This window comes from Syngnathus acus, chromosome 15, assembly GCF_901709675.1.
Source record: "Syngnathus acus chromosome 15, fSynAcu1.2, whole genome shotgun sequence".
In the NCBI taxonomy this organism is placed as follows: Eukaryota; Metazoa; Chordata; class Actinopteri; order Syngnathiformes; family Syngnathidae; genus Syngnathus; species Syngnathus acus.
In genome coordinates this window covers 4,968,220-4,996,103 of record NC_051100.1, presented here as the reverse complement: position 1 = coordinate 4,996,103, position 27,884 = coordinate 4,968,220, and the positions used below count along the sequence as shown (strand labels likewise).

General features: G+C 44.6%; 1 protein-coding gene across 1 annotated transcript in view; it reads right to left on the bottom strand.

The window, feature by feature from the left end:
- Positions 1-356: 356 nt before the first annotated feature.
- Positions 357-27,884, bottom strand: part of LOC119134446 (glutamate receptor ionotropic, delta-1-like) — a 132,235-nt gene continuing 104,707 nt past the window's right edge. The window contains exons 6-16 of the mRNA XM_037271120.1: positions 22,077-22,250; positions 19,204-19,365; positions 18,470-18,589; positions 13,420-13,521; positions 12,291-12,488; positions 10,951-11,281; positions 8,474-8,612; positions 5,625-5,820; positions 4,175-4,341; positions 2,817-3,057; positions 357-1,243 (exon numbers count right to left, since the gene is read on the bottom strand). Of these exons, the coding sequence (XP_037127015.1) occupies positions 809-1,243; positions 2,817-3,057; positions 4,175-4,341; positions 5,625-5,820; positions 8,474-8,612; positions 10,951-11,281; positions 12,291-12,488; positions 13,420-13,521; positions 18,470-18,589; positions 19,204-19,365; positions 22,077-22,250 (2,265 nt within the window). The 3' untranslated portion in view covers positions 357-808. The remainder of the gene's footprint in view (positions 1,244-2,816; positions 3,058-4,174; positions 4,342-5,624; positions 5,821-8,473; positions 8,613-10,950; positions 11,282-12,290; positions 12,489-13,419; positions 13,522-18,469; positions 18,590-19,203; positions 19,366-22,076; positions 22,251-27,884) is intronic.

Below are 27,884 nucleotides of genomic sequence, written 5' to 3'. Positions count from 1 at the left end.
GACCCCAAAACCTTAACCCCGTAACTTTGGCTGAGTGGTTAAAGTAGCCAACTTGTAAATGAGAATAGCTGGTTTGAATTCTCCCATGGGTATGTTGTTTCTTTTTCATCCAATACTAATTATTTTTATTTAATAAATGATTTGTTCTCGTGATTTTTTTTCCAGTTCATTCAATTTAATTCTCACCCAGTGACATATTTTTTTTCTTTTTAAAGACCATATGATGCGTAGAAATTGCTTTTGTGACACACCCGCCGCTGTCAGTCAACAGACACACAAAAACAGCACATGGCAGCACAACTTGCAAAGTTTCACACGTCGCTTTTTTGGTTGTACTATACCATTTTATTGTTTTCGTAAGAAACAAATCAGTCATTGAAATGTCTTTTTTTTTTTTTCCCAGTGTGAAATGTCTTTGTTGATCATGATTTCTCACAATACATTCAGTTATCTGAAAGAAAACGGAAGTGGAACTTGGCACTTAGAAAACAACCACAAAAAAATTGTCACCTTTATTTGTGGAGAACAAAAATTTACAAAGCCATTCAAACAGTCATCGTTTCCAAATACGTTTCCGCTTTTTTTTTTTTTAAACTCAACTCTGGGGAATATTCAAAATACACTTTGTAATGTCGCTCTGCCCTCTCTATAGTTACAAATATGTACAGTAGAGTCTCCTCGGTCATTTCTCGTGTCGCCTCACCACTGGTCGATAAAAAGTTGTTGTTTTTTTTTCTCTTTTGATTTTCAGGTTCTATTTATATCTCTCCACAACATTGGCACTGTTTATGCGAGTGAGCCGGAGCGCTCAGATGGAGGTCCCGTGGCTGGCCTCCCCCTCCGGGATGGCTCCTCCCGGCACGGGCTGGTAGGACATAGGCATGGGCGTCTTGACGGGGCTCTGGCGGAAGAGCCCCCCGTTGGGAGCCCGGTGTTTGCAGCGGATGGACGGCATGGTGGCGCTGCTGAGGGGCAGGGGCAGGGTCCGGCCGCCCGCCGGGCCCAGTGTCCTGCCGGCACCGTGGCCCTCGCGGAGGAAGGTGCTGACCGAGAGCGGTGGCGGCCCCCGGTGGGCGGGGTACTCCCGGGCCGACAAGACCTCCAGAGACTGGCTGGGCTGCATGCTGCCAATGTCTAGGGCCGAGATCTCGATGGACTGGCCCGGCAGCTGCTTGTGGGCCAGGTCTTCGTCCAGGAGGCTGTTTAAACGGTGGTGGACCTGCTCCAGGTTTACCTCTTTGTCCTGCAGGAAAGGTGGGGGGGGGGATTAAAAAAGGTGAGAGAGAGGTTACACAGGTTGGTTTGTTCTCAAGGATCATCAACAGCCCGTGCACTGGCCACATTGACCTGCAGGGTAAAAGCAGTCTGGGGCATGCCAACGGAAAAGCCAAATTGTCCAATTGAGGTGTGATGTAACAACACACCTGCTTACTTTGGAGAAAATAAAGAAAAGTTTACTTCAAAATGTACACAGACACAAGACAAGTGGTTCTTAAACTGGGGTTCGGGGACTCCAAAAGTTTCAGAACCACTTTCTTTATGGTAAAAAAAAGACGGAAATATTTCAAACACTTAAAATAGACATTCATACCACATCAATGACAAATGACAGTGACGGAAAGCTGGAGGCGGGTTTCAAACTGGTGAATCGAATCATGAACAGTGTATTGCATCTCATGTATCGAGATACGTATGGAATCATCTTCTTGGACAGATGCACACTTCTAATAAATATTAATGTGTTCTGGTTAAGTCGCTACGGAAATGTTTGCTTCACTTTGCGTACAAAATCCTTCTCATGTCCCCAGTCGTGCCATCTTAGTCCGCCTCCAGCTTCCCTGGTCTTGCAATGACGACCCCAAAGACAACAGAGTGAGATGACAGATGAAGCGACTAGAATCTACTACCCCTGCCCGACCCCGTGTCCCGCCCCCTTTTTGGTTTTGTCCCAGCACAGCCAATCACCACGCAGGAATTGTTTTTCAGGCTGCTCCTGACCTGCCCGGGTCAAGAGCCTGGCGTCTGTAATTGTCAAACAACGACCCCAAATTGTGACGTTTGAGCTGGCGGAAAGGGCTTTGCTGTCCTCGTCGCCACCTCCTGCGTGCGACCGGGTCAGGTCAGGACACGGACTGAAAGTGGTTCCCTGGAGCGGCAACGCTTGCATACCAAGTCAAACAGGCGGTGGCGGGTCAAGGCGGAGATTCTACGTCATCTGCTGGCGCTCACACTTTAGTTTAGGGATCCATGTCAAGCCTTCGTAGTCTGGAGGCCTCGTGCAGAGAGGGGTTGAGCACAAGTCCGAGCTCTACGGCATTAAGACTTGAATGGATGAGCTCGAGAGAGCTTCTGGACCACTGAAGTGCGTGTGGATGAACCCAGGAGTACAATTGGGACTTTCTTGGACATGAACAGTACACCATGACATGGTGACTATGCGGTTTTGTCGTCGCCGCTGTGGTTCTCTCCCACGGGCAGCGGCGAGGCTCCCGACGGGAACGAACCACAGCGGCAGAGAAAGCGCCCCAAGCAATCTCCAGGCATGAGAAGGAATGATCACAGACCGATCACATGACGTCGGGACTATCGTCGGGGCACACCTATTATAACTGCGTGTACTGCAGCTCGACTAAATCGGGGCTGGCGTCTGTGCTTGCTGGATCCATAAAGTAGAGTGTGGCAGTGGCGTCTCTGGGCAGGACCGGGGGGCCCGGGGGTCTGGGTCTCGACCGGGGCCTCGGCAGGGCGGGGGGACCGGCGGCGGCGACGGCCCGGTTCGGACCAGGACCCGGGCCGGACGAGTTGTCATTGGTCACCTCTTTGGGCTCCTTTCGGCGGCAGTGGTTGCTGTTCCACCAGGTCTCCAGGGCGGCCACCAGCAGGGCCAGCAGCAGCCCGGCCGCCAGGATGCAGAAGACCCCGGCGAAACTGTGCAGGTGCAGCGCCCGGCCCTCCGTCTGGGCGTCGGCGTGGCTCTGCAGGTCGCAGCGGCCCTTCTTTGGCCACCACTTCTGCTTCAAGATGTCTAGGTCGCCTTTTTCCTGGAGCTCCAATATCCTGAGCAGGGCATAAAGGCAGCGTTACAAAACCGGTCAGGGGCTCCGAGGTGTTAAAATAGCCCTCCGCGCCTCATTATGGAGGATTTGTAATATCTAGTTCTAACGTTCCAATAACTTTGTCATTTTCCACCGGCCATGCTGCAATGAAAAATGGAGCTCATAATGAAATTAAAAGCAGAAAACGTAAAAGTGCAGACGGATGCGGTCAACCCACACGAAGCCTTGAATCTCACGCGCTGAGATTTTTCAACACTTTCGGCAAGGACCGGAACATAAATATCACAGCATAAATCTGCGCATGTATTGTGAGCCCCCCCTCCAAAAAAGCGCGCTCAGAAACATGGAAGCCTTTGACATGGAATAATTTCCACATGAAAAATGACAGCGAGAGACGCCGCAGGTGTTTTTCATTCATTTGGCCACAAGTTATGCATTCAAGTGATGCTGTGTTTCTCCGCTTTGTAAGCAAAAAAAAAAAAAAAAACGCGAGAATTGATTGCCATCCAGTGGAAAAGCAACTGTTTGATGATGTGTTCATTTAATTGAGGACTAAATTTTCTTTGCTGTTTCAAAAACATGTTTTGGTTCATTGATGAGTCATATAATAATTTGTTTGCTACTTTAAGACTGAATTGTCTGTGATGTTTACATAAAATATCTGTTATCTGTTTACAAAATGACTTCTTTGAAAAATGAGCTTTAAGGTGAAAAGCAAACATAAGAAATGGTTTCGTTGAAGACTTTAAAATGCACTCCCCCCCGCCCTCAAGAATTTGAATTCCATGAATAGTTCAGCCCTAATTGAAAGTTTTCTTGGTTGTTTACAAAAAACCCACGTATTGATAGAAGATTCCAAACTGGTTTGAATGAACGGCTATGAGGTTGCCAGGCAACAAGTCCCTCAAAGCAGGCGCGAGCATAGTGCATCTCCCCAAATCCCTCGCCGCCAAATCACTCCTTTTTTGCTTTCAACAAGTGTTCTCTGGTAGATTCTTTTCCTTTTTGTTCCCTGCTGCACGTGACCCGACGGGGCTTCCTAGTCAAGTAGCGAGACGGCGCTAATGACGTTCTGTTAAAAGCCAGGCTTTCTAAAGGTGTGACGGCGGAGTACCAACTTCTGAGAGAAGAGGTCCCTGTAGGGGCTGCCGTGCTGCAGAGCCACGCCGTAGCCTCTGGTGCTGATGCTGTTGCCGGCCACCGTCAGCGTGCAGTCGTCGTCCGTCAGGGCGGCGTATTCCACCACCGCCATGTCCCACAGGAAGGCGTACGACTCTCGCTTAACCTGCGGGAAGAGCACGTTAAATATTTCAGTAGTTGATGAATATACAGGGCTTGGAATAATTATGAATAGATCAATAACAAACAACCCTGATCTAATTGTGTACTGTTGTTTTTTTTGTTTTTGACCCCCCCCCCAAAAGACACAGGTTTGATACACAAAGGATAATTGCGTGAGCCGACATCTGGATGCTTGCAAAGAAAAAAAAAAAAAAATCTTGTTTGACTCGCATTGATTTTTGACAAAGATCAATTGGGCATTGTTGGCTCGAGACTGGCAAAAAAGTCCCGCTCGCTCGCTCACTCATTACAGCAAAAGCTTTATTCCTGAGGACCCCAATGACTTTTTTTTTGTTTTGTTTTTTCTTACTTTTTGGAGTTCAACTTTGCTGAACCCCCCTGCGTCACATCTTCGACACGGTGTCCCAATTACGTGCACGCTAATGCCAAATGTAATTTCCTGAAACCTTCTCTGTGTAATGACTCGCCACAGCTCAAGCTGTGCATAATGTCACACTGGCCCCAACTTGGTTTTTTTTTCCAATCGAAGGAAGTCATTTTGTGAGTACATTTCCTTTTTTTAAACCTACAGTTGAGTTTTATCTTTTTAAGAACAAAGCCAAAGAACTTCGGCTCCAACACGCCAGAACGACATTTCGTGTCAACTATGATGAAAATCATTTGCGTGAAGGAGATGAGAATGGCGCCGGAATCCTTTTGGATTTGCGCTTTCTTGTTGTCTCGGTTCTTTCCCCCCAAGGTGTCGTCGCATTGCCGAGCGCTGTCAACAAATGCGAAAAAAACGAAGCCTCTGCACCTCGTGTCTCATTAGGACCACGCAGACACACGTAGAGGAAGGCGCTTCGTTTTGCCTCCTGACTACAAGTGAGTCAACTCGAGGACATTTGTGGCTTGGCATAAAATACGACTCAGCAAAGAATCACCGTTGCATTGACTCTGTCTGAGACGTGTTCCTTATCTCCATATCTACGTATACCCAAGCAGCTCCTGGTTTACGGCTGGCGGTCCAAAACCGGCTCACCCGCATCGTCCTGATCCAAATTAGGCTTCCTCGTTAGATGTCTGAACTTCAAAGATATTTGTTCAATTATGGATTCCACCTTCTTGGGCTTATGCACGCCTGTGGCTGTTGCACTCTGACAGACAGGAAAGGAATCATAAAATATTTCTTTGGTAGCCCAGTGACTGAAATTTGCGGATTTCGGAAAGCAAAGTAAGTCTGGATCTCATTAGGTTTTGGGAAGAGTGGTTTTGGGTGTGTCCTACCTTCTTGATGCCTTCGGCGGGGCCCGAGACGGAGTGCTGGAAGCCGTTGTTTTTGTTGATGGTCTTCCACAGGTCGGCAAAGGTGCTGTCCTGCTCCAGGGGGTTGGTGCCTTTGGCTTGGAAATAATCGTACACGGCCGAGTCCCTCACCGTCCCGTACGCCAGGTCTGCTTGCTTGGACAGGTCCTGGAAAGACCTGGAAAGCAATGACCCTTTTTTTTTTTAGCTTCTTTGCCGTAGAAAAAGTGGTATATTAGCACCCCGGGACAACATTTGGGCTTTGCTCCGAGCCCAATCAGCATGTTAAATGAGCGCTCCCGAGTCCTTGTGTGCATTGGAGAAAATCTCATTAGCATGCTCTCGATGAAGCAAATGCGCCGCACCTGTAGCTTCCCCGCCTGACGCCGGTAGCGTGCCCGCGGCGAGCGCCCGCGCTAACGATGAGAAGAAATCCAAGGGTTTGGATTCTGAACGATCGGCGCATTAATCTCTCCGATTGGCCATTAACTGCTCATAAGAGCATATGCTAATGTACTTTTTATGAACAATACTGCATATCTGAAAATGACTCTCTCATGACGCTATTATGCAGAAGTGGTGAGCGCCTAAGAAGAAGAAATTTTTTTTTGGGGGGGGAGAGAAACTCCCTTGGGCTCATATAGGTGACCGATAATAACGATTGTTTTCGATTCTTGGTAGTCTTTTTTTTAATTGGCGTTTTCATTATCGCTGCTGAAATGCTGCCAAATGCGCTAATATGCATGTCATTATTTGACTTTGCATTCAATGTCAGTTAAACGGTTGTGGAAACGAGGCGGCTGACACTGTAAACAAAATGTGTTTTATCCGTTTTTCTGCAACCATAAGCAAGACATTGGAGGAGCGCCACGCTGCTTTTACAAGCACACTTGTCTCGTAAAAACCAACAACAACAACAAGAACAGAAAGAGGAAATCGAAAAGCTTATCTCGGGATGATGACGTGGGGCTAATTCAGCCGTTTAATTAGAAGCCTCTAGAGCGTGGCTCGGAAGCAACTTGAGGCGCAAATAAGTGATTCGCTAGTTTATCATCTGCGGCCTCTTTCGGCAGGTAGCATTCCCAGCTTTTGCCGCAGTGGAAAAAAAAAAATAACGAGATGATTTTTGTTTTTTGGTTTTGGATTGCATTTTCTTTTAACTGTAGCACGCTGAGCCGTGGCGAACAATTGCATTTGAAATTAATCAACTTGGTAAGTAAATTATAAGGTAAGGTAAACGGAACAAGAATAGGGAGGTGAGAGCAAGACAAATGGATGGAAATTGTTTTTCTTCTCAAAACAGCCTGTAGTCATTAAATCTCCAGCAAAAAAAAACAAAAAAACAACCTACTTGAGATGAAAAATGATAGTCTGTTAAATAATCAAGTTTTGATTTTTGTTCTTCTGTCTCTAGTCAAAAGATGAGACCTCCTATGAAAAGAACAAATATGCTAATGAGAGCCCAATCGACAAGATTTTTTTTAGGCCGACGTCGATTCCAATATTTGGCAGAATAAAATACAGATAATCCAATAATCGTCAAATACGCTAATTAGAGCCCAATCAATAGGATTTCTAGATGTGATGTCAAGGGCTAATTTGCATTATCACTTGTGACGAACTGGTAGCGAACGCCCGAGACCGAACCGCTCCCCTCAAAAGGTTCTAATTTCAACAAAACAACTACAAGGTGTGTTAAGTGTGCTACAATCCTCCATTTGCATTTTGACAAAGAAATTTCACCTTGGAACTCTTTTGAATGGTGAATCTCTCCTCTCCAAGTCTGATGACGCTTTTCGACTTGCTAAATTGGACCGTTTATGGACAAATACGCCTCCCGAGGGGAATATTTTGTGCGCTTTTTGGCACTGACTTGCGTCCCGTGTGCTTTTTGGCAGTAGGACAGTCGCTTGAGGGAGATAAGAAATTGACTAGTCGAATCATAAAGGAGCTTTACTGTTTTCCAATTGAACTCCACGGGGGTCGCAAACTGCACCTTGTTAAGCCCGCCTGATGAAATATGATGCCTTTTTATGTTTTTGTCCTCGTTCAGACTTTAAAAGTAGGATGAGTGAGCGATGGGCATCATTTCTCCAGCAGAAAAAAGAATATTTGGGAGCTTATCGATCGCCGAGGTGTGTTTACGAAGGAGAACAGAGAGAGGCGCTCAGTTCATTAGTCTTACTTGGTGGAAAAAGTTTTCATCCAAAGCCGGCTTCCTGACTGTTTTGAACACACTTGCGCTTAAGCGTCACCTTTATGTCAATTTGCGGCAATGATCGAATCTGCCAACATTGGCTCGAAGGGCGTTCGCCACCTAACTCGCTTTGTCCTTTGCAATACGACCGCTGCCCTCGTTTGATCCTGAATCTTCTGCGTTGAGGCTGTCACATTGATTTTGTTTTCTTTTTATTTCATCCCACCCTCTCTCCCTGTCAGCCGTCCTCTTCTCGCAGCTCTTCAGGCGCCCTTGAGTCCTCTCCCAAACAAATACCATGTAATACCGTCCCGGGATTGTTTTATGTTTACAAAGATTACTGTGCTTTCTCCGCAAATAATCCCACACCGGCTACATGATTTATGAAGCACTTACTTCTGAGAATTGCAGGGAGAACATTTTGTTTTCATTGCTATCATTCTCTGCATGCTCTCACAATTAAAACACACAAAATCCTTTGAGCTATTTTTTTTTCATATTTGTTCATTTAGTAGTATGAGGTGATGTTTTTTTAATATCTCAGTTTACCTTCTTTGCTGTTCAATGGAAACGGTAAATTGCTACTCATCAAACTGCGCAGGTAGAAAAGAGTCGCTAATGGTATCAGTCTTACCTTATGGCGTTGTCCATGCGGGAGACGGTGAGGTAGGCGGCCAGGTTGGCCGTGTAAGATGAGCACACGATGAGGGTGAAGAGCCACCAACTGCCCATCACGATGCGCAGGGCCACCGAGCCCAAGATGGAGTCGCTGCCTGCGCCGACACACATGCGCGGCGTCGTTATTGGGGCCGAGCTCTTTTAAATTCAGACCATTTTTTTTTCTACACATTACACACATTAAAAAATTTGAAAAAAATATTTGCACTCCCTCATTCCCCAAAAATATAATTACTAAAAAAAAAATAATAATAAAAATCAACAAAATACCCAATTTTTGTTCATTTTTATTATTTTTTTAAACATTTATTTTTTGTTGCTGGTCTTTCCAATCATGTCCATTCATGGAAAGAGTCCCAAGCATGTGCAAGGAACAAATTCATATTTCATCTCAAGGCACGGCTGGATTCGAACACGCATGGCAAAATTTGCTGCAAAATGTCGAGTATTCATTAATAGTCGTTTTTATTCATCCAACTTTCTTCCTCCCATGTTTTTTTTTTTTTTAGCTTTTTGACCGCTTCATCACGTTTGTTTTGCACATTTCATTTCTGCCTCTCCAGCGCTCTCACTATGAAATCAAAAAGGGCTTATGAAGTGTACGAGAGAAATGTCAGGATGAATTTCAGTATTTGAAAGAAAAAAAAAGTAGCTGTAGAAATGTCAGGAGGAAGCCGGCGCCAGTGTAAAATGATGTGATGAGAGCGTCTTTGGCTGGAGTGTGTCACCGTTGACGCAGCTGCGGCCTCGGGACGGAAGTGAACGCCTCGTCAGACGCTGCGCCGTGCCGCGCCGCCATCCGTCATTTTTATTATGCGCGCCTTTGAGTGATCTTTAAAGGTCATCGAATGTGAAATGTGCATCGTGAAAGTCAAGTGGATCTAGTGCGGCGCTCCGTCTTCTTCTCCCAAATAAACTTCTTATAAAACTTTGTCATCAGGCGCAAACAACGATTTGCCTCTTTGAAATTGCTGCTCGCCATGATTTCCAGCCGCTCTCCAAAAGGGGAAATATGATTTTAGAATGGACTTTTTATTGTTTAGAGACAAATTGGGAGTGCCTGCCCGTGCGTGTGTCAAGCGAGAAATCAACGGCGCATTTGATCAAGTGTTCGTGCGGCACAAACAAAACAAAATGCTGCTGACAAAAGCAAAGCGTGGAGAGTATCGGTTGTGCAAATGTACACTAAGTGATACGGTTAATCTTCTAGTATGTGTGAGTCGTCGATTTTTTTCCCCACATCTGTCTAGTTCAGAGTTTTTCGGCTGCATTACCACATCTATAATAAATTTAAAAAAAATAAATAAATAAATAAATAACTGACCGAACACATAAATAAAAATTCCTTGTCTCAATCGAAAAGACAAAAGAAAGTTTCCCCTAGTCTGGTGTGTGCAGCAAATGACGGCCGAGTTCCCGCTCTCCAACAAAGCCATAATGCATCAGCGTTCGGCTCCATATCAAAGCGACCGGCGTCTTCCCGGTAAACAAAGCGTCGGCTTGACAAGAACCAAAACTGGCAGCACTGGGAGTCAAAGTGAAACAAAAACCACATCCTAAATTCATGCTGTTTTGGGGCTGGATGATGGATGCTGCTTAGTTGTCCAAACAGGACGTCTGAGCTGGATGCCGAGCAGCTGTAAAGATGAGCCTGTACCGGCGTCCTTGAAGAAGACACCTTTGCTAAAATGCAAGGCTGTGCATTTGTTTCAATGACGGATGGCTCAGTGGCGGCCAGCTCTTCAATGCATGTACGCTATTTTAATTGATTTGTTCATTCCTCACCTTTTCTGCTCTGTTTAATCACATAAAGTGTTTCAAACTTCCTTCCGTCTAATGTGTCAACATTTTGCTTCAAAATCATGATGATGATGCGTTGACCTCAAATAAGGCGAACCGTGCTTGGCAATGCTGGAGTGGTCTCAAATATACGGCATGTGGACCAGCCTGGAAAATGTGCGGTCAATTCTAGATGACCAAAACATTGGTGGACTTTAAAATGATTTTGAAACTATTTTGTTTTCATAATTAAAGCCTCAATATGTGATCATTTTACTGTGGTGCGCCAGCTTTTAATTCATTAATGGTGGATGGTCAGCATTTGCATTACATTAGCGAGAGTAACGTTAGCGGAGAAGCCGCAACACCTGCATCGATTGTATTTTTTTTCCCCTCTAATCTTTTGTTCAAGAAGCATTTCAGCCTCACGACAAAGGAACAGCTTCAAAATTACAGAATTGACTTGTAATAAGGATTGTAATAATTATTGTCATGGCAACTGAATTGTAGTATCAAACAATGGCGGGCCAGCCAGGGCGCCTTTATTGCTTTCTTAGCGACGAATGAATTGATTCTATTTGCCAGGTTTAGTCATCTCAGTCTGTAAATAACGCAATATCATGTACAAATGCGACCAAACGCCGGCTGACTCACCTTGTTGGACAAAAGCTCCGTAGACGATCCAGATGGCGCTTTGCAGCGAGGTGGAGGGCGGCGGCGGCGGGTGGCCACCCGCGCTGTTCTGGCAACGAATGGCCTGGATGCGTCTGAGCAGAAAGATCATGACGCCCACCACCGGGATGGCGGCGGCAATGCAGGCCCACACGGCCAGGTCGAACGGCGCCAGCAGGGAGAAGATGTTGATTTTTTCTTCCGACTTGCGCATCAAGATGCCCACCGAGTAGTCCAAGTAGCGCTTGCTGAAGTCCACAACGCGCTCGCGCTCCGGGGTGATGGTGATGGCCGACACGGCCAGGTCCGCCCTCTATTCAATCGTATTCACAGCAAAAAGAGCATTCGATACTGAGGATGGATTCAATTCAGTTTGACTTGATTTGATTGGACGGTCCGGCTCAGTTAGAGAAGGTAGGACGCCATTTTAAATACATTTAAATGAACTTGTCAGCACTGTAAATGTTCCGCCATTTTCTTCTATGATACGTCTCTCCAATAAACGAGGATTCGATACATATCTTGATATATTTCAAAGTGGAACCAACCATTCGGTTTGAAGAGCTCACAACTTTTTCCGAAACGATTTTTGATTGAAATAATTTTTTCTTCGATTATTATTCTAATTTATTGAGCTTTCTGAAGAGACCCAAAGACATGCTAAAAAGGCTAAACCAAACATTCAGAAATGATGACATGAATGGTTGGCAGTAAAAGTATCTTTGGCATTACCTCTGAATCTACAATGTCTCATTTCCAAAGTTACATACAAATCTAATATCTGCCAATCTTTTAGATTCCGTCAAACGACGATACGGATATTAAAGCGCCATGCCTTGCGTATGGAAATCTCATTCAAGTTTAATTCACATGATCCGTCCAGACCTTCTGTTTCTGCAAAGCAAATTTTGTATTCAGCCAGCCTCTCCCGATCAAGTCAATGAAAGTCTCAAGGTGGTCTTAATTAAGTCAGGACCGTTATGAAGTCGAAATTTTTCACGCAGCCTTCTGTTTCAACGCAAAATAAAATTGAACCTGTGTGTGAAAGGAAACATGACAGCGACTTGCTTCGCATTAGCGGCCTGAGAAAATAAGCTCTAAATCCATTACGGCGACTATTATGATTCACAGTCATGCTCTCAAACCTTTGTCCTTCTATTTCCCAGAACCAAGCCGACCGACTGTTTAGCAGACCGTGCGATGCTTTTCTGTTTTTGCTTCTATTACAGCAAACTCCATTAGTGGGCCCTCTTTTTTTTTTTCTGCCAGAGAAACCATTCGGATCTAAATCTGGATACCGGAACGCAAAAACCCGCACCGACCTTTCCAATGAGTTCTCCAATCATTCCGTTCCAGGAGCCATTGGGGAGCGCCGAGCCGTACTTGGCATCTCCAACTTGGTAGATGTCGTACTTAAAGCCCAGGATCTTGGCTAGGGCGTCCAGGACGTCGATGGAGAAGCCCTTGTATCGCATGGGCTGGCCCAGGATGTTCTCTGCCACCATCACAAACGGCTCTTCCTGTTAACATCATGTTTCAAATGGTCAGAACTGAAGCCCAGAAATGGCAAACAATCACTTTTAGGCTGCCGCTCAACGCAAAATTTGGTTGACCCACAAAATAAAACCTCAAGAACTCAAAACAAATTAAAATCGGTCAGGCTGACTTCTATTGAATTATCATTGTCCCTTCAAGAAACTTATGCTCAGCGGTATTCATTGTATTTACCTGAGGGGCCGGGAAGTTAATTACGCTTTACAAATGCAGGCGAACCCAAGTGAGCGGAAACACCGAAAAGTTCATTAGTGCAGCTTTAATCATTCATTGTGATGCACCGCAAACTGGCTGGCAGAGATGAGTACACGAGAAACTTGAGGGGCCACCGAAGGAGCCAGAGTTGATAAAATAGTCTCCTCTGCTCCTCTTGACGCCACCATGGCAACGGTGGTGGGTCGTCAATGTGGAAATGGATCTCTAAAAAAAATTGTCCATCTTTATGAAGTGCCAGAGAGGAATTAAGGGCAGAAACAGGGAGGGAGGGGCCGGGCGTATGGCGTGATCGAGGCGACGGTGCTGAGCTCAACTTATGTGAAGAAATACACTGCGAGGGAAACCATGCATGAAGAAGAAGAGGAAGCGCGGTGGGAGGAAGAGGAGGAGGGAGGAAAGGAAAGTTGGCAGAGGGCAAACTGACATTGAAGGGTTTCGAACGGGCCAATTCGTGCGGGGGGGAAAAAAAAATCTTTGAAAGTCCTCTCGAGCGACGAGTGGCCGGGCTTTGTCACACAGCCGACACGCTCCCAGAGGGGTTGCCCGTTGTTTTTTCTATGCCTGAAAGTCTTCCTGCTAGGAGGACACTTTTCTGTGACCTCGCTCAATTTAGATTTTGTCCAAGTTTGGTCAATTTGATCTTTTTGTACAAGTAACACACAGTTGACCGATGCGACTTACCAACAAGGTGACAATCTTAAGCGTCACCCCCTGCATGCCGCTCTCGATCCGGCTCTCCTTTAAGCTTCCGTTCAGACCCCGGCTGGAGTCCCACGATGCCAACTATACGGTAGAAAGAAAAAAAAACGGATCAAGTTAGAGACTCAGAGCAATGAGATGCGGCCATTGCATCGCAACGACTGTAACGGTAATTTTGCGCTCTTTCACACAAACGCACCCGAGCATGCAAAACAAACAAAATGTCTCGTGGAATAGATTTCCAAAAGACGTTGAACACAATATGAAACAAGCAAGCTGAAACAAATGCCATCGCCTCAGCTGACAGTTTATGATTCGGCGGCCGTATCTCGCAAGACATCTGGTTGCCAAGGCGACAGGTGTCAGCCATTATTAGAATGTTGTTTGGACTTTCAGGCGAGACAACAATGTTATGCTGCACTTTGAATGTAATCTGCGGCTTGTTTAGAGATGAAAGCGGCAGCGGCGGCCATTCAGGAAAGTCGAGGCACAATGAGACACGAACATTTGTTAGCCTTCCGCCTCGTCAACTTTTGGAGCTCCGTCTCCGCTTGGCGAGAAGATGTCGTTTAAATTGTTAATCAGCGCTTCTCGCCGGTCAAGTGTCCTGCCCGGATGGGACGCGTCACTTTTCAGGTGTCTTCCTCATTGGAAATGACAGGACAAGAAGGACGGCCCGCGGCCAAACAACCTCGCCCCCTCCCTCACAAAGCAGCTTCCAACTTTCCAATTTTCTTGTCTTATATCAAATGAAAAAGTTAAGTAAGATTGTATTGTGTATCAGTGTCAGGGTGGAGTGGACAATGGCCTGAAAACAAAAAAGTCCAACCAGGGAACAAAAGCCATAATCTGAGTTTTTTTCTCTATAAGATGTTAACACAGACTTGGAAGCGACGATAGAGCGCCCATATTGCAGCTCCGTAGAGTCGACGATATAGACCTATGGAAATTCTATGATATGCCTTTTTAAAAAGACACCGTAATGACGGTTATTTGGCTAATGGCGACCAAGCTCAATCTTTAACGAGGCTGCGGAAATGCCAATGATCGTTTTAAACTGACAAAGAAAGGCAGCAATGATTTTTTTTTTTTATTGCTTCAATTACCCGACGGGGACGAGACGGCCGATGACGCTTGTCATTGAACCATTGCAACTGCGTCATTACGACGCACGGAACAATAGCGGAAGCGAGTTTCCGATTTTTTGCCTTGAGCTACTTCAGGCAGTCCAATGCACACACGTAACTTGGCTATTTGTATCGTTTGATCCTAATATTGGAAAAGGAACTTTGTGAATACTGTTGAGGTTGATTCCCTAAGTCTCGGAAGAAGCTGCAATGAAGCTATCGCTCATTGACAGACACCGCGGAGTATAATATATCAATCTAATATCAATCTGCGCTGACAAAAACAGGGAACATCTAAAATGATCCGTTATCTCCATTTCCACATTTGATGTCACGTCCGCAGATGAAAGAACCCCCGGGATCGGCGTTCAGATCGACAATGCGGGTAAAGTCAGCAACTTGCGAGTCTGTGGGTGTGCGAGAAAGACGATTAAATTAAAACCACAGTTAGCTTTATCGTTTAGCTATTCTTCTCAGATATCACGTCACATGACCAAACTCAGAAAAAGGGGGGAGCCGTGATGACTTGAACACTTGACAAAGTTAGCAAGATAAGCTCCAGCGCTAGCAAAAATGGATGGCTGGATGTCAAGCAACTCAAACACGCTCCAACTTGACTCCACATTCTTTTGTTGGCCAGAGAGAAAAAGTCTGTTCACTTCTCCGGGGACTCGAGTGGAGCCAAAAAAAAAAAACATGGCCAAATAAGCGGCATTGTACAGCGGCCGAGAACAAAAAAAGACGGTCCAATTTGGCATGATGACGACGAGGGCCGCTGGGCCTTGTTTGGGCCAGGACTGGCAGCCATGACACAATTATTGCTCTGATTAAGCAGACGCCGCTGTGTTTTCTTCATGCCGGGCGAGGACCTGGCGAGCGAGGTCGCCAAACCATCTCGGCAGGTTGAACCAGATGCCAACTGGCTCCTGCTCTGTTTGTTTCTTTGGAAAATTGTTCACGGGTCGATATGACCCACTCTATGTTTCAATATCCACAATGTAATGGCGTTTTTCCCCTGACCTATTTTTGAAGCTACTGTTTTGTTTCGTTTCTTAGCAACAATTTTCATGGGTCAGAACAACACAGTACACACTTAGCACTTGAACTTTTGCTGTTCAAAAAGAAACTTGAGAAATGGAATTTTTCCAGCCACTGTGAACTAAAAAGCTCGGGAAGAAGCATCGGCGGTGCAGGTCGGCGTTGGACGCGTCGGTCTTCTGAGGTCTAATAACGAACGTATTCGTCATGGCCGTCTCTCCTGAAATAAGCTTATTTGGGAGAGGTTAATGGCGCACCACGGCGGCGCCATGTTTCTCTATAATTCCCCACTCAGCACAAGATGGCTGTCATCGTTACTGAATGCGCCCGGGAGAAATCAATTGTGACTGATGCATGAAAGATGCTCGGCTAAGAGGAGCGATTACATCTCGACCGGCGGACCTTTCTCGGCGAAGAGCCTCATGCCAACGGGAAGTCAATTGCAATATCTGCTTAGGAAGGAGCTGACACATCAATAAGCGCAAAGCGAGGGAAGCAAAACAACAAGAGCGCCATCGATCACTCTGCAGCGGGAGAGCGAGCGGCGAGCTGGTGGCGCAAACTCGCAGTGGCCGTCCAGGAAATAGTATTTCAGTCTTCATTAGAGCGTCTTCAGCAGAGAGACGCCTCATCTAAGAGCCATCAGGCCGGGAGGAAAATGGACTGGTTGCGGATAAACGATGATGGAGAGGGAGGAGGAAGGTTGAGTAGGACGCCGTGTAATGCCGCGTCTCATTTCACTGACGGACTTTCTCCATATTCATATGAGCCAGCGTCTGAGCGTCTGGCAATGTACATAAGACACGGCGAGTAATCACATGTGGCATCTCATTGCTGTCTCCTTCTGCCTCTAATTGGACATACAAGAGTTTGTGTGTCTTGGCTGGAGACATGTGAGATTCCTGCGTGACGCGTCTCCTCTTCACGACTCCTTAATGGTGGCGTTATGATGAATCGGCGTGGTGATTTCGGCTGCGGGCTGAGGGGCGATTAAATCTTCATTATGGCTTCTGGTCTGCGTCGCTCGGCATGGATTGAACGTAAAAAAAAAAAAATAAAAAAAAAGAAGGGAAGTCAATTCCTCTTCATTCGATGGGAAGCCCCTTGACGGAATTGGGACGTCGGCAGTGGCGGCGACAAACAAATTACGAGTGAGAGTACGCAGGGCTTAATCTTTCTCCGTGGCGCTGCCAAACAAACCAGACTCAAGTTTGTCAACTCAAGTTACTGTTATGCGTTTCCAAAACACTTCATTAGATCTGAAAACTCAATTGATAGCCATTTTCATTTCCTCTCAGATGACATTACGTTTTCATTTTAGAATAAAAGAGCTACTTTGTTGACTTCACAAAACTGGCACGGGGTCAAAAGAGAATTATTTATTCAATGTGTAGACAAAAAAAGATTGTGTTTTGTGTTTTTCACCTGCATGGGGATTGCAAAATGTTCAACAGTTTGCTAACCAGTCAACCTACATAATAACTAAGCGCTCCACTCCAATCAGTCAACTCAAGACTAACAAGCACAACACCCAACCAACCAAACAAACCAAACCAACAAACAAACAAACAAACAAACAAACAAACAAACAAACAAACAAACAAACAAACAAACAAACAAACAAGCAAGCAAGCAAGCAAGCAAGCAAGCAAGCAAGCAAGCAAGCAAGCAAGCAAGCAAACTAACTAACTAACTAACTAACTAACTAACTAACTAACTAACTAACTAACTAACTAACTAACTAACTAACTAACTAACTAACTAACTAACTAACTAACTAACCAATCAATCAACAATGCCTTACTAACCCAACCCAACAAAAACAAACAAAACCAGAGTTTAGCCGACTTCCAAAGACCACCACAGTAACTCGCTGGATCGTTGCATGATGTCGAAGGTCTTTCTATTCCTACCTCCCTCACAAGGTTGTCTCGACTCTTTCATGTCATCCCATTGTGACCTGAGAGGACATGTATCATTAATGTTCTCCTTTCTGATGCCTAATGAGCCACAACAGTGAGTGCCATCTACTTTACAGTATCTGGCCGATGACGCGGCTCCGTGAAAAATGGAGCCGTGGAGAAGAGCCAAAGGTGTTTTAATGGAGCAGCAATACCGCAGAGGTTAGTGGAGAGGTCTTGGAAAAATGATCAATTGTTTCATTCACACGCTACGAGGTCACATGGAGAGAATATTAGAAAAAAAGCCTGTTTTCATTAGCCCTTCCACACTGCCTGCCACAAAAGGACAGCGGAGTGCAAATCCATATCGCTTTTAAAATAGCCCACCGAATATTAGAAATGCAAACGATGCTCATGATTTGTGCAATAAGGACTCAAAAGGGGAACAGTGCGGCGAGATACGCCGTTATCTCTGACATACAAAGAAGAAAATTGAGAAATTAAGAGCCGCTAATGCGAAAATCTCACAGCTACTATATGTGTAAAGCAAAAAAAAAAAAAACTCATTCTTTTCAATCCATGTTACCATAACAACTAGTCAGAAGAGGGGCTGCAGATTTTTTTTTTGACCTCTGTTCTTCCCTGTACTGGCAAAATTACGGGTGTAGTTCTTTTCAGAACCTACAGGATGAATGAATGCGCTGTCACATCTGATCCGGTTTTTTTTTTTATCCCACCAAAGTTTCTCTGTTCTCACCGTCAAGAATTTCCCCTCCTGCGGCTAAAACCTTCGAAGAACAAAATCCCTCCTGTGCTTTTATGAAACGCTTGTCTGAAAAATGCAAATGTGACATGCGCGGCTGTCGTCATAGCAACGGAATGACCGACTTCTGTCACTATATGCCATTCGTACGTAAATGTATGGAATACAAGTGTAAAATATATTTTGGGGGACGACAAACTCACCCATTTGGGACGTCTACCGAAGGTCTCGCTGTAGCTGCTTCCCAGAATCTCAAACTGCACGTGAGAATTGGAGCCCTCCGCCCGAAAGTCCATATATCCTGTCAAGCCGCTGATGCGTCCCTGCAAAAAAAAAAAAAAAAAAAGGCCACCTCGTCACAATTCTAACTCTGGATTCACTTCCAAGTATTCCCCCGGGAGCAAAGCGCCCGCAGCCACAAACTTGACTGCCGTGTCATGTTTTGCATCAGAGCTGAATAAAACGAAGTGGGACAAATCAATGCAAAGCGTGTTATCATTCTACAAAAGCGTATCTGTCGGTTGAACATTTTTTTTCTTAAAGGCAGCCATTAAAAGTGTCTTTTTGAAGAGCAAGGTACTTCAATAAAGTCACTTCTATTTTGTTTTCTCTTCATGCGCTGTCTGTCTGTCATCTCACGTCAGGCTGAAGAAGATGAAACCAACGTGATTGTCTGCGAGCGTCACAAATTCCATTATCAAGATTCAACAAGATGAAATGAAGCCATTTCTTCACAAACATGTTGCCTGATTTCACAACAGTGTGTGTGTGTGTTAGAGGAGTCTGGCACGGGTCCCAGTAGATCAACAGACTACTTCAAAAGACAGCCTGAGCATAAAGAAAAAAACATTTGAATACTTGAAACCTCTCCATGAAATTCCTGTAAAGCACAAAAATAACATTGCCGCACGTTCGGGTCGACTGGCGGGCGGCCCACCTTTTGGATGGTGTCCAGCATGGACCATCCTCCATTCCACGGCTTGGTGGACTTCCTCATGCAGTTGAGGCTGGCCATGCTGTGCCACTTCCTGTCCTCCAGCTTCCGGTAGAAGGCGGTGGCCAGCATCAGAACGCTGTCGTAAAGGTAGAGGTTGGACACCTGTCCGGAAAAAGGACAAGCAAAAGGGTTGAGAGCTTGTTCGACTAAAACGGAAAAAAAAATAAAATACACGTGGCACCGGTAAAGAGAGACAGGTAAAGAATAATCAGTGATGGTTTTAAGATGTTCCACCCACACAAAGAGATGAAAACATCTCATCTGTACAAGTGGGTCATGTTTGCTGGCAATCAAACAAAATATGGCAAGTTTGTTTTTCAAGCACCCCAAATCCCTCAAAATGGCTGCTTCAAACAAAATGGTCTCTCTTGAGATTGTCCGGACTGTTTTCTCATGATAGATGTGCCAAGTAGAAATTTTGTTGCTAAGTGGAACTGGCTTGAAATGATTCCGGGTGGTCCTTGAGATAAACTGTTGAAGGTGGCTGCAATTTTGCCTTTTCATTCAAGACCAACCAACAAACGCGTGGCTATCAAATGAGTAAAAATGTTAGCGTACGCTTGGAGGGTAATAAGCGCACGTTCGGATAGATCGGCTCCGTCGCTTCATGCGGAAAAATCAGTCGTCCGTTTGTTTCGTGGCGGTGGGTCGATAACTCGTGCCTCCCGGGCGGCGCCCGTCAAAATCTGCGTTCGCCGTCGCGCACTTCCAGGTGGCGTATTTTCATATTGATCATAGCCTGGCAGACAATTAAGCGTTTATGTCCTGTGACGGCAGCGACACCCCCCCACCCCCCCACTCGCCTTGAGGAGGGAGAGGAAGATGACTTATTAATAAATCCATTCCTGCGTTGTGGCCCTGCGCGCGCATGGCGGCCGTCCGGACAGGCGTTAAATCACAACGGGGGCCGAGAGCGGCGAGCCAAACAAGAAATACAAGAAGTTGTCCAAACGGGCTTTATTTCGTCTCGCCTCTTCCATAAGTTTCTCTGTGGCGCATCCTGTCAGGAATCATGTCCACTGCTAGTGTGAGGGTAGATTTTGCGATCCCCCCCCAAATCCCTGAACTGCACCGTGTGGAAGCAATACAAGCTGTCACTCGGGGGCATTAGGCGCATGAAAGGTTGAAGAGTCTCGGGGGGTAAGACACGGCCGAGTCAACTTCTCTTCCCTTAAGGTCATGCGGTGCACTGCTAGACGGGGAGAGAATAACAAAAATGCGTGGGCACGGAGGAAAATATGGAGGAGCTTTATTTTCCCTCACCGCTTTCGCGGTCTAATCGCATGACCGATTGATGAATTAATCGACGCACAAACACACGATTGACCTGAAGCGACTCGTCTTTCCATACGAGGAAACTTTCCAATGTCTCAGTAAGTGGGAGGTTACAAGACGGCGTTATCGCATTAGAGACTCAATGTGGTTTTATTACAAAGATTATTTCATTAGGCAAACCTAATATTCATGTCATTGATTTTATTATGCTCCTATTTCTTCATTGAATTGAGAGTCGGGATATCTAATTAGAATCGAAAGAAGCAACCAATTTGAGGCCAGGCAGTTTGTGGTCAGAAGTATATTTGGAGAAAAGTAGTGCAAACTAACAACATTTATAGTTTTTTTTTTAATGACAATTGACTCAATTCTTCCCGTTTGACATGTATTTAGACAAAAGAGGCCATTTTGCGGGAACTGTTTTAAATTGTGAAAAAAAAAGGCACCATCTGTAAGAAGCGTGTTAAAAAACCAACAACTATTACCTGCGCGATTGAAAAGCAATTTTCTCTGAGGACGTTTGACTCCGCTTCGCCAGTCACGTTGCGCTACGGTCATTTATATTCATGGCCACTCATGCTTCATGATTGCCTTATCAAGGGCCTTTAATTTATATACACGCGCATATATAATCAGCTAATATGTGCAGCTGTGTTCACGAGGCACTTGCGTGCGCGGCACGTGTCGTGGAGAGCACGGCGAGCAAAACAATGCGCTGAGCCAAGCGGCGGCTGATCACAAGCGGCCCTCTCGTCGCTGCAGACGGCAGATGAAACACGACGCTCGTTCCCAAAGAACAAACTTGTCCTACAAATGTTTTGCAGCGACGGAATCAGCAACAAGAGAGGGATGATAGCGCTCACCTTGCTTCTTTTGTGTTTTGTTTCCTTCCCCCTCGCTCTGGCAGAAATGAATTATCATTCGATTGATTGATGTTTTTTTTTTAAAGGTGGCGATGCCCGACCGGTGTGCTGCGGTACATTCGAACGAGATTTTTAGGCGCGTGGTTGGAAATTAGACAACAAGACAAAAACTTGTATTTATTATTTATGTGTGCTTTGCTATTTTAATAATTATTTTAGCATGCTTGGATCCACACGCTAATTAAAAAGTTCAGTTCTGCTGCCTGGTGATGGATGAAGTGATGACTCCGTGAAAGAAAATGTAACATTGCGACGCTTGTTGTCATGGAAACAAAAGCCGTGAAAGCGGCGAGTCGGTTAAAACGGGACTTCCCCTCTAAACAGGCTTTTTTTTTTTTTTTAAAAAATACTTCCCTTTTTTTTTTTTTGTTCACTCCCGATGCTCGTTTTCTTTTTTAAATGATTTTACAGCAAAAAGATGGTGCTTAATGATTTCTTGGGGTGAAGCAATTAATCACTAATTGGCGCCATATTATTTGTTATGAGCAATCTTGGGAGTGTGATTTGGCAAAATGTTACGTTACGGACCATTTGCTTTTGTTTTCATACCGAGTCATGATTGATGGCCGCGTGACCAACAAGTGCGAGAATGACGGAGGGGAGCGAGCGCGTTACCTCCAGGGACTGCAGATAGCCTTCTTGGGGGTCACACAGCAACGAGGAGATGCGGTGATTGTTCCTCATGCAGCGGGCGTTGGTGTCCCTCCACAGCGGGAACACCTGACGGATGAGCGTCATGCGGCCCAAGGAGCTGTGGACCAGCTCCATCATGTCAGCGTCACTCACTTCCTGTTGGGGGGGGGGGGGGTAATGACACATTGTGATCAACTCTTGCATCCACCTCATCAGAGCTTTTGTCTGTCCTCCACGGCACTCCGTGATGATTTGCTTTGTTCTCCGTACGCCACCTCCATCCCTCAGATGAATTCCTTACTCCGAGGGCTACGCGGGTGGCATGAGGTGACGCACGTGAGGCAAGAACCTCAGAAACGGTGTGAATATTTGCTCAGAATCAAAAGAGCCTTAAAAAGTCACAAATTGTAGCTGCTAAGGCTAGCTAGCTAGACGCAGCACCTGCGGTGTGGAAAGCATGCGCCGCAATTGGAAACTTGAGAACAAGGTGCACTTTTCCCCATGTGCCTTGTCAAAGCAATTTTATTGCATCACCAAGGCAACGGCGTGAAAATGTTCCACCTGTGCTCGTCGCCTAACAAAGGACAGAATGTACTTCATCAAAAAGAATTGATTAGAAGACAATCGTCAGCACTTTCTGTCACAGGTCGTATCGAGTGAATTCTATTTGGATGTTGCCTCAGTCGAGAGCAAATAATGATTTGTGCTTTCGCTAAATCAAAGGGCAATGTTTTTTATTTTCTTTTGGAGCTGGAATGATAACTAATATGTTACTTCGATTGTGTGGGATGAAACAGCATCTTGGTGGTATTAACTTTCCATGCTGTTTTTCTATTGACATTTTTTTTTCATATTTTTGCTCCCTGCCGCCTTTGAATCTTCAGTTAGCTCGTGTTAAGAGTGTTGATGGAAATCGAGCTTGGTGCAGAGAACGGCTTGGAGTTGTTTTGGTTTGCTGCCGCTAGATGATGAAAGCTTTGCTATCATTTCATGATCACGAAGAGGACTCAAAAGAGACAGTGACTAATTGATTTGAAAGTACAAAGCGTCTTTTGTCAGAATTGAAATTGTTTTTGTTACAAACAAATACATCGTGGGTTCTGTAGCGGCTCATTGATTTCATAAATACAACATAGATTTTTCAGTTTTTTCACATATAAATAAGAAACACATGAGCCAAAAAGTTATGTGCAGTGTTATCTTCAAAAGTCTTTTGTGGCTCTTTTTTTGGCTATTATAAATGGTTATATAATTCTATATATATCTATTTATCTATATTTATAAATTATAATAATGAAGCCTGATTATGGTTTGGCGAGTGCTCCACTTAAGGTTATACAAAGTTATTAATAGACGCATTCTACAACAGTTTTCTGAGTTTACATCCTCAAAAAAAAACAAAAAAACCCCCGAATCAAGCCACCGGAAAGGCGACCTGCATCAGCTTGTGGGAGAACAAAATGTGCATGGCTATGCAACTTTGCGCCAATGACAGCCAGACAAGAGCGGGCATTAATCAAATCCAGCTCATCTGACAGAAAGGTTAAATGAGCCTCAGTGTGCCACTCGGTCTTTGCCATTAATCTTTCATCAATAAATAAATAAATAAATAAAAATAAGGCCAGTAATTGTGGCGACGCGTTTAATTAATTGGACATGAAGGTGCTTTGCAGAAGCGGCGAGGAACGACAAATCCTGACGGGACGGTGAAATGCGGTTTGAGAAACCATACGAACGATTTGACAAGGATGTGATCAGAAGTGGAAGAGAGAGAAATGTGGCGTACTGAAAAATACGCCGTCGCACAGCCCGAGGAGAATTGCACAGTCAGCGCCTTTGCACTTCATATTGAACTAACTCTCTGTACGGCTACCTAATTGCAACGAAATCCCTTCCCATCCCGACGCAACAGGGTGGAATGACGTGTGAGTAATTCAATTATTTATTTGAATTGACACGCTGGCTTCCGGTCCGACGCACCTGTGAAAATAGACCGACGGGAAAGCGTGACCCGAAAGCGGCGCCGGGCTACGGAAATGCCGTGACTTGACACTAGCCCAAACTTGTCGCCAGCCAATTGAACCGATTTCACCGTTTTTTAATTTGCGTCCGTGTCAAAGTTGTACGAAGTGACTCTGGTTAATAATGCCTTGTGAGTTCCAAGCACATTTTGTCCACATTCCTTAAACTGTGGCTAATCTTGGCTTCCAATCACAGCCGGCCGGCGGGCCACCTTTGTCTTCATCCAATTACTGTTAAGCCATTAAGTGTTCCCTCTCCTCCAAACGCTCTAATCAAGCCCACCAATCAGACTCGCCCTCCCTCGCCGCTCTCACCACGGCAATGCTACCTTGAGTGCTAATTTGTCATCATTGTTTCCATCTTGGAGATGTGAAGCACATGCTTAGAAATGAGAGCTAAAGAGTTTCTTCTTGTCCTGAGAAAAATCAGGCAAAGGTTGCACTGATATCAAAGACAAGGAATATATTTGGAGAGCAATTATTGTTATTGTTACTTCGGGACTGCGGGAGGAAAATGGAGGACTCAGAGAAATCTTGAGTAAACACGGGAAGTGGCTGCGAGGCAGACGTACTAAGCGTGGAATCAAACCCAATAAGAGATCTCGGAAATATTTTCAGGAGAGCAATGACACTGTCAGAGAGGAATTCACGGAAGAAAAAGTTGATTGGTGTGGTGGTGAGTGCGCATCTTTAAATGGACTTTGTAGTCATCGGCGGCTAATGTGGCCAAGATGGCGTCGGCGGGGTTCCAATTACGTGGCGCTACGTCAGCAGAGGACATCAATCATCTCTGGATTCTCCTCCTCAACTCGGTTTGACACAGCAGGCGCGGCCGCCTCATCCATCACGCCTTGTCGGGTGTCATCGTCCCACTTTTTGAGAAGAAAAACAACACAACAACTCCTTCCCGGATGTGCAATCCATCTGAATTTCCAGACGCCAAAAACAAGTCTGCACGCTGCGTTCGGCCGGGACGGGTCAGCGGGAGGCTCGGCCGCCTCTCATTCGCACCGTCGATGCGCTCATCTCGAGCTGCTCTTAATATCCAATTTAGAAGCCTCTCTTCTTTTCTTCAATGACTTTGCGTTGGCCGATGACTTTCGAGCCTCGGAGAAACTTTTATTGGCTTCGAACACAAAAACTCATGAACGGCAGCCACATGTGGCCAGTTTTACACATGCGGTTATTAAATAAATTATCTCTCTATATGTATCCATGTCTATCTGGCAAAAATAGGGTGAATATTTGCTAAAGTTTTCGGATTAAAAAAAAAAAACGCATACATTTTTTACTACTTTTAGTATTAGTTTTAGTTCATATAATCAGGGGAGTAGAAAAGTATGTAAACGATAAGAAAAAAGAGAAAATATGTATTAAAAATGAAATAAAAATGAACACATTTATCGCTTCACTATTTCCACCGATTTTTACCCAACAGTAAATATGATCCGACTTGTGCAGTGGACCGGTTATCTTTGTGCTGAATAAAAATAAAAGTAAAATAAAAATTAAATTAAACATTTTTAATAAAAATAATTCTGTTTATTTTTTTTTACTTTAAACAATGATCAACATTTTAAAATTAAACTAATTAAAAACTTAAAAATAAAAGGAATTGCGTTTACTTTGTAAACAACGATCAACATTTTTTATCGATTTTCTGATATGTTGCATACCAAACCAAAAAATAAATCTTAATTTGTTTGTGTGAACAATTAGAAACAATGTCCTGTTTTTGAATAAAGAGATGGAAATTTTAAATGAAAAAATATAAAATAACCAGAGGGTTTTGCCCTGTCATCTTTCTCACACATCTTCATCCTCATCATCATTCATTTCAATCATGCACTCTCATTCCTCTTTTGAGCAACGCATCAACAGTCATGCCTTGTGGCCGGTGGCGGATTAACGCGTCTTTGTCGGATCCGGACTTGAATGAAATGTGAGAGGCCTCCCCGTTGGGAGTACGGGGGGCGTCGGGGATCTTGGCTTTGTCACTTGTGGGTCATGCATTGGAAACGAACGTCATGATTGAGTTATGAGCAGGCAGCATGCAGACGCCGCAGACGTCTACGATTATTTATGTCCCTGCAGGACCCGGCGATAAAACAAGCCTATGTTTAATTTCAATTCGAGTCCGCAGGCGCAAGTAGAGAAGGTCATGATTTTTTTTTTCTCTCTTAAGGCTTTGAAAAATACATTTAATGGATTTTTTTTTTTTCCCTATTACACTTTCTAATGTTTGATTGGGAATTTACAGTATTTATTTAAGATGAATCCATGTTGTTCCACGAGTACAATTGTGAATAACTCTAAATCAGGATACACTTGTCAAAATCCAAATACATATTTCCGTCATTCATTATTTCGAGTCCAGCCTTAAAAACCTCCTCGCACAGCTACGCGTTGAAAGGTCTGGGGAAAACAAATTTGGGGCTAATCAAAATATAATCATCTCCCCGCGTCATATCTCCTCCTACCCTGTTGAGAAGGACAACTTAAGTTGTTTTTAAAAGAAAGCCACGTCGGGATCCATTTTGCAGATGAGGTCAAATTCAAAACAAAAAACATCATTTAAACCAACCGCCATTTACTGTAAAAGACGCTAATTGTTTCATAGAAATGACTTCTTACACAAGCGAAAAGCTCCGAAGGACAACAAGTGCACGTTTGTCCTTGTTTCGAGGTGAACGTCAGCTTCATGGACAGTTTACCTTGGATAATAAAATGGAAAAGAGGATGGAAAACTATAACTTGTTTCATAGTCTTGACAATGAGGTTGGAAAGATGAGCGAAGGTCACCTTTTGTCAAAACCAAAGTGTGACATCTCGCAAAAGACACATTGTTGATAGGACATTGATTTAGCGTACAGGAAGTGAGTGCAAAATTAGCTCATGCATAATTTCTCTAAGACTGTAATAAAAGGAATGCAGCAGCTCGGCTATGAAGACGGCTTCAAATTCAAAATTATAGCCTGTCACTTATCAAACAGGCTCAGACTGCAAAAGCATTCCCTGTGCAGCTTTGTGAGGCATACAAAACCAATAATAGGAATTAAAAGCGGAAGACAGAACGGCTCAAGGCCTCTTTAGCCCATGCGGGGCAATATTTTACCCACACGCCTGGATGAGCTGATTCAAAGCCAACTGCAAAGGTAGTTTTTAAAACCAAAAGAAAAAAAGCCCACAACAAATGTGAGCTGTAATGTAAGGTGAGGACATTTGGACGGCGAGCTCGGCGATAACCAACGCCTCATTAACTTTGAGGAATCAATATTCCAGGCCCCTTAGTTAACGATTTGTCACCTGAACTAAATTACATTACAGTGCAACACGACTATCGCTTTGCATTGCAAGGCGCCGTAAAATTACGCATTCTGAAAAAATGGCGACGGGTTTTTTTTTTAACTCGTGATCATCGATTTATGGATTGGTGGCTTTCGGGGGCAATTGCGTGGAACTGATCGGTAATGAATTGCAAAAATGATCTTTGGCACCTCCAGTTGCATCCGGTCCTCTGACGAGACCATTGCAAGATTTAAAGACTAATAATAGAATCGGAAAGTGAACTGGGATGGAGGCCGGAATTGGAATTGCGTGCTCCCTCCTACGAGCTCCAGTTAGAAGGCGAGCAGCAGCGTTTTGGACCATTTGGAGACGCTTGAGAGACTGATATATATATATCCAGATATATAATAAAGACAATTTTCAAGAGAGAATTTTCAAAGTCAACACAAATCAGGTTTACGGTGTACCCCCAACGACTTCA